The 6,888-nt window shown below is 56.7% G+C and overlaps 1 protein-coding gene across 1 annotated transcript in view; it reads left to right on the top strand.

Annotated features, from left to right (window-relative positions):
• Positions 1-6,888, top strand: part of ANKH (ANKH inorganic pyrophosphate transport regulator) — a 44,677-nt gene that overhangs the window by 15,308 nt on the left and 22,481 nt on the right. Inside the window, exons 3-5 of the mRNA XM_012721748.1 lie at positions 1,880-1,998; positions 3,884-3,967; positions 6,175-6,345. Coding sequence (XP_012577202.1) covers positions 1,880-1,998; positions 3,884-3,967; positions 6,175-6,345 — 374 coding nt within the window. The remainder of the gene's footprint in view (positions 1-1,879; positions 1,999-3,883; positions 3,968-6,174; positions 6,346-6,888) is intronic.

Below are 6,888 nucleotides of genomic sequence, written 5' to 3'. Positions count from 1 at the left end.
GCGGCCAAGTGCACGCAGCTGGCGCGCCATTTCAGCGCAACCTTTATCAGGGAATTTTCGCCCAGGAGCTATTCATAGCAGCCTGCCTCTTGCTCTTGGCTCCCGCCGTTCTGCTTACCCAGCAGGGCCGCCTTCCACTGCTGTGGCCTCTGCCGGGGTGGGGACGGCGCTGGGGACAGACAGGACCACCTCCCCGCACCTGCCAGCCCCGGGAACTTTCCTGGGATGAAGGAAGACAAAGCCCCCCGTCCATAAGCAGCAGCAAGGATAGACTCTGAGACCAAGCGGCTGAGGCTCAGCCCCCACAGCAGACCGAGTGAGGATTGCTGACCTCGCCCTGGGTTTCCTGCAGCTCTGTGGGGCGGCGCTTCTCCACTGTGGCCAGGGCTGGCCAGGCTCTCCCTGCCTGCCTCCAGGGTCAGCTCAAGCCTTCTGCGTCCACTGTCCTGTGTGCCCTCTGCTGCCTGCCTGTCCCTGCCTCCGTCCGCTCCCAACCCCCACCCCTCCCCCTTCTCTCCTTGACCTGTGAAGCTCCCCCCGGGGTTCTCTCCTTGCTGCCTCAGTGGCTGCACTGCCCCCCCCCCATGCTCCACACCTGGAACCTTTGCACCCCTGTCCGCTCACCTGTCTCCCTTCACCTCTGCCCCTCCTCGGGGGACCCGGGCCTCCCAGCCCCTGGCTCTCCAGATGCCTTAGCCACACAGCTGCTACTCCTTGGAACCTCCGCTGGCACTGTGCCGCTGCTGGGTGCCCATCGGTGCACCGAAGTATCCTTGATAACACCCCAAAGGCCGCATGTAATCCAGACCCCCTTAGTTCAAGGGTTGAGGGTTGTTTCTTCTTACCAGTCCGTGTGGTAAAAAGCAGCCCCCGCCCTCCCGCATCGAAGTGGTTATTGTTATTGTACTATCATCACTGTTATTTCAAAGCTGCTCCTGCAGTTGTAAATGCGTTAATATTTCTATTTGCAAGGGCGTTACCATTCAGACACTGTGTAAAACAACGGGCAGGATTATTTTTCTGTGTACACTCAGCATGTCAGTGAGAGAGAAAATAGCGCATTTCATTTAATCTTTGCTGATGAGACCTCAAACCGCTCCCACAGAAGGAAGACCTCTTCCTTCTTTCCTTCATGCCTGTTGCACACCGGTGCCTTTCAGCCTGTATTGGTGAAGCACCCATTACGTTCTGGTCCCACACTGGCCACAAACTTCTGATGTTGGGGGCACTTGGGAACTGGCCAGGACTGTTTGCAGAGTCGCCACCTTCCCGGCAGAGAAGGGAATTAACAGACTAGCGAGAGGTGAAAAGCTGTGGAAGCTTTATTGAAAAGCTTTATTGAAAATGCTAGGAACTTTCTCTGGGTAGTTAGCAATACGTGTAAACATTTACCTTCAGACATGTCAAACAAGCATCCTTCAGTGATATTAGGATAATGGCAGCAACCTAAATGTATTAGTCAGCTGGTACTAAGTGAACCCACAGAAAGGAATAAGGAGTTCAGTCCAGCCACTGAAATGTGCAAGCTTTTCATGGTGCACTCATGCTTGGAGAGAGTGAGTGAGTGAGTGAGTGAGTGAGTGAGTGAGTGAGTGAGTGAGTGAGTGAGTGTGTGTACAGCATATCCCCTTTTTATATCACACACATGCACACACCCTCATAAAACCGCTGCAGGGTTGGAACCCACAGTGTTAACCGTGACCTCTTCTGGGTTGGAAAATGATGGTAGATGATTTTCTTCTATTTGTTCATCTCCATTTTTGGAATTTTTTTGCTATAAAAATGAATATCATATTTAGAATTGTTCTCAAGCTTGTGGGCTAAAAAGCACACACAGAGCTTCTCCTAACTAACGCCCATCTGCTTCTTGGCCCCGCAGCTTACAGTGACTTAGGCTACTACATTATCAACAAGCTGCACCACGTGGACGAGTCGGTAGGAGGCAAGACGAGGAGGGCCTTCCTGTACCTCGCCGCCTTCCCCTTCATGGATGCGATGGTGAGTAGGAAGATGGCGGGCGCCGGCGCTCCGAAAAGCCCTGACTAAAATATGCACGATGTAAAACGTGGCCATCTTAACCGGTCTCGCGACTGCAGGTCCACGGCTCGCAGTGTTTTCGTATTCTGTTGAATGCTCACGGCTCCAAGGTGAAGCCCCAGGAAACACTGACTCTCCACTTTCCCCTTCCAGCACCCTTGGGACTCGCCTCTTTCTGTATCTGAAACTAACTTATCTAGGTACCTCCGGAGCGGAATGGCCCATACTTGCATTTCTGTGACTGGCACCTTTGGCGTTTCACTCAGTTTTGATGCGGTGCTTTGGGCTTTCAGCCACCGTGATGTCATTTGAAAGACTTATTTTATTTATTTATGCAGACAAGAACAGGCCAGAGGTGAGGGGGTGAGAGGACTCACCAGAGACAGAGTGGGGACAGAACAGGCAGATCGACCGAAGCACACTGCTGAGGGGGCAGCGGGGAGACAGGAGAGGTCTGCCGCATCCTGAGGGTCCCTCCCTGGCTGGGATCGAACTCGTGCTGCAGGGGCTGCGGACAGAGTCACAGTGCTGACACTTAAGCCCTTGCGCCACCAGGGAGGCCGTCTGGTGTCACTTTAGGGCGGGGGAGTTCGGCCAGCAGAACGCCTGTGCGCGGATGTTCACGGTGGGGTTTATTCCCAGGTATGTGGCCTCCAGCGGCGTGCACATCCTCAGAAAAGCAGAACAGGGTGAAGGGGGTGGAGCCTGGAAAGCCAGGTTGCCACAGTGCCCGGGCTGCCTGCAGGGCACCAGGTGCTTCGAGATGGGTCAGAGGACGCACACATAACTGTCACAGATCCCCGGCGAGTAGGAGCCGGCCCGGCAGAGCCCAGGCCTCTCGCATCCGGACACCTGGACTAGGACTCTGCAGATGCCCTAGGAACCCCACTCACACAGGGATTTGGCACCGTTAGTCCCAGGGAGCCCCAGCCTCTTAAATGTCGCTGCTGTCAACCACCTCTCTTCACCCCTATTTATCTGCTCAGAGAGCCTTCCAGAACACTTGTGATTGGCACCCTTTTCCTCCCTGTTCTCCTGTCAGTTCTCCCCAAGCATCCGCATGGTAAGAAACGCTGATAAAAATCAAAATAAAGGACATTTCGACCGAGCTGGTCATCTCCCAAACACACACGCACGCAGCCTGGCCCTGCCCGCGGGAGGGAGAGATCAGGTCCGAAAACCGCAGAGCTTACCGTCCAGACGACTCGGTCAGCCAGGAGCCCCAGCCGCTGTTTGCGAGTGTGGTCAGCAGTTTGTCTCTTTTCACATTCGGCTCCCGGGGGCCCCGTGAGCCAGCGAGGCAGAGGCCGCAGGGCAGCAAACCACGGCCTGGCAGTGGTTGGGCTCAGACACACATTGTCCTGCCTTCCGTGGGGTTCTCACTGTCCGCTCCCTTCAAGGGCCTTCTTCTCGATTTCCCTCAAAGGCTCAAAGTGGCAGGTCAGATCTTGCCAAACGTGGAGGAGGAAGCAGCAGACGCCTGCCGGTCCGTGAGAGCCTGCAGGGGCGACTAATTCAGCCCCAGGCGAGAGCTGGAGTCTAGCACCGCCTGCAAGGAGAAGCTGACCCCCTGAGTCTGCTGAGGGTGGCCCCAGCCACCCCCCGACCATGCCCGGCCCAGCGGCAGGGCCGGTTCTGCGTAGACCTGGTGACAAACACAGACAGGGGAGGCCCAGCGTGGCCGTCGTCACAGTCCAGTCCCGGTAGTTTTGCAAACCCAAGACTGGGTGGCCTGTGCCCCTGCGGCTCGGGGCACGTAAAGTCTGCTGGGGGATGCCCGGTCCATCGTATCGGCCAGAAATAACGCCCCCCGGAGACGTGTCTCACCAAGTCTTTCTCCCAACAGGCGTGGACCCACGCTGGCATCCTCTTAAAACACAAATACAGCTTCCTGGTGGGCTGTGCCTCCATCTCAGACGTCATCGCTCAGGTGAGTGCTGCCACCCGGCCTCGGCGCCCTGTCGGGCATCATTCCACGCGCCTGAGGGCCCTTGAGACCAGGCGAACCAGGACTTCAGCCAATATTTGGTCAGCAGACGGGAAAATGAAACCCGGTCATAGGAGCGCAATGGCCTGGGCTGCGCCGAGGTTGGAGCGGGCTGTGCAAGTTCTCTCCCCACGGGTTTCCTGGGACACGCGTCGCGAACTGACCACAGCAGGAAATGTAGAGCAGGGCTGTCTTCTCCCTGGGTGACGCTTTTCTTCCCAGCCTTTTCTTTTGTCTTAAGTTACTCTACTGGAAGAACACAAGATGGCGGCACCCAAAAGACACATCTTTTAGAATAAACATTAAAGTTTTTATTTGTCATCTCACCTTCCACGTAAAAATAAACCCAGAGATAGAAGGGCCAATGAAACCCAGAGCACACAAAAAATGAAAAAAATAATGAGTTTATGTGAAATAAGTTACATGGACAGCAGAAAAATGGGGAAAAAACACCTTCGGACGGAAGGCGGTTCTGTGGACATAGCTGTGGACTGATAAACGTGGCCAACATGGCCAGTAACGGGAGCAGGATCCCAGTCGCCAACATAGGGGTGAGACGTGTGCATGACTGACCCTGTGCGTGGCCCAGAGTAGCTCAGGTCACCGCGACTCTCGGTTCCCTGCTCTGCGTAGACTGTTCTCCCTGGACACTGGTAGGGCTCACTGAGAAGAGACAGACAGCCCAGGTAATCCCAGGTCTAGTGATCGAGGCGAGTGCTTAGTAACTACTGGAAAGACGACTCCAAGCACAGATTGTGGCCTACACACAGTGCAGCCTCCCTCTGCCGACAGACCGCAGGCTGTCAGTCGCTCACTAAGGGGGAGCCAGGAGTCAAACTCTACTCTGGACCCCATGGGAGTGGGGTCAGGGCTCCGCGCCACTGTTAACGCGCTAGCTGTGTGCACCTTCGCTACAGGGGGGCGGGGGGTGTCGGAATCCAGATGTAGTATCTGAGGTTTCGCCCTTTCTTTTGACCTCGAGGGTGTTGTCACGACTCCAAAGTCATTACCAGAATATATTGGGGGGCGCCTTGGGCTCACAGCGCCCTCTGTGGCCTCACAGTGGATGGTCTAGTGCCCTGCTGTCCAGGGAACAATCAGGACTCATTCTTGAATGCCGCCCCCAGGTGTCAGCCCCGGGCAGGGAGGCCAGGAGGCGGCCGCCAGCCTGTGCAGGCCTGAGGCACAGCCTTTCCTGCACTCGCTGCGGGGCCCAGTTTCCTGGGGTCTGGCACCAGCCGAGCTTTCTGTCCTTCCTCTCTTCTCCCACCAACCTGACCACATGAAAGATTTCAGCACAACATCAGACTTTGCTCATATGCCCTCTAAATCAGACCTGGTTCCTGCACACAGTGACTCGGGAGAATGGTTTCTTCATCAGGCCGCGGCAAGACGGATTGCTAAGCTCCCTTCCCCAACTCTCCACACCCATGCAGTGATTCACTGAGCACACTAGCCTTTTAACCACCCTTTGGAAACAGTCTACTTAGGCACACAAGAGCTGGGGTGTAGGCCCGAGGTGTGGGGGTGAGAGCATTCACCAGAGGCAGAGTGGGGAGCAGAGCAGGCAGACTGACAAAGTCCACTGCTGAGGGGAGCAGCAGGGAGACAGGAGAAGCCTGCTGCACCTTGTGGGTCACTCCCTGGCTGGGGTTCCAACTCCTGCTCCTGGCTGCTGATACTTAACCCTTGCACCACCAGGGATGCCCATAGATGTGTTTTCTTAATAGCAAAAAAAAATTAAAAAAAAAATAAAAACCTGCCTTTGCCTGAGACACAGCCAGCACGCAAGGGTAGCTGCAAACCCCAGACCCCAGCCCACTTTGCCATCATGCCTCGGGCCGTTCGCCTCTGGCTCTAGAGCCGTCCTGCCCTCCTTGAGGGGAGGCTCACTGGTCCAGAGAAATCCCCAGTGGCCTGCAGTCGGCCCGGGAGCCGGGTTCAGACACCATCTGGCCCGAGGCTATCCCCGGCGAACCAGCTCTAAACCTTGTCTGACTTCGAGTCACACCTTGGAAGAATAAATTTGAGCTCGCACCACGGCCTCCCCCGACGCCCTCCCACCTGCACCCCTGTTCCCTGAGCGCGTCGGCGGTGAGCTCGTGTGCTGATGAGTTACTGTCTCCCGCTTGCCCCATTCCTCTCCGCAGGTCGTGTTCGTAGCCATCTTGCTTCACAGCCACCTGGAGTGTCAGGAGCCGCTGCTCATCCCCATCCTGTCCCTGTACATGGGCGCCCTCGTGCGCTGCAGCACCCTGTGTCTGGGCTACTACAGGAACATCCACGACATCATCCCGGACCGGAGTGGGCCCGAGCTGGGGGTATGTGCGCCACCCCCTCACTCCCGGCCCCCGAGGAACGAGAAGTCCATGCGACCGGCCAGGCTCCAGGTGCCCCGCCCGGAGGCCAAGGGCCAGGTCGTGCCCCCAGGGACAGGCAGGTGGAGAAGCAGTGGACCCTGGAGGTGCAGTTCTGGGGGGCCCCTCCAGCCTCCGTCTCTGCGGCTCAGTGAGTGGCGTCCGGCTGGGAGCAGACACCTCTCTGGCTCTTCTCACTCTGAACATTGTCCTAGAGTCAACAAAGATTCATCTCCTTGGTGGCTTGGAGTACACGTCTGATTATTTTTAACGAGCAGGGATCTCCGCTTGTTTGTACTGGCCGGTCACACTCCTTCCGTGCCGTCTGCGGAGCAAACAGAGCCTTTGGGTTTGATAGGGTGACACAGGAAGGTTCCAGATACAGACTGTAGCCTTGGGCAGCTTCAGCAGACACAACCAACACAGAAGCAACCTCAGACACGAGGCCAGGGCGGCACACCAGCCGCAGCAGGGCCCGGAGCGGAGGCCGGAAGGAGTGTGCCGTGC

Source organism: Condylura cristata, unplaced genomic scaffold, assembly GCF_000260355.1.
Source record: "Condylura cristata isolate star-nosed mole 26May11 unplaced genomic scaffold, ConCri1.0 scaffold00007, whole genome shotgun sequence".
NCBI lineage: Eukaryota > Metazoa > Chordata > Mammalia > Eulipotyphla > Talpidae > Condylura > Condylura cristata.
This window is presented reverse-complemented; position numbering and strand designations above follow the sequence as displayed.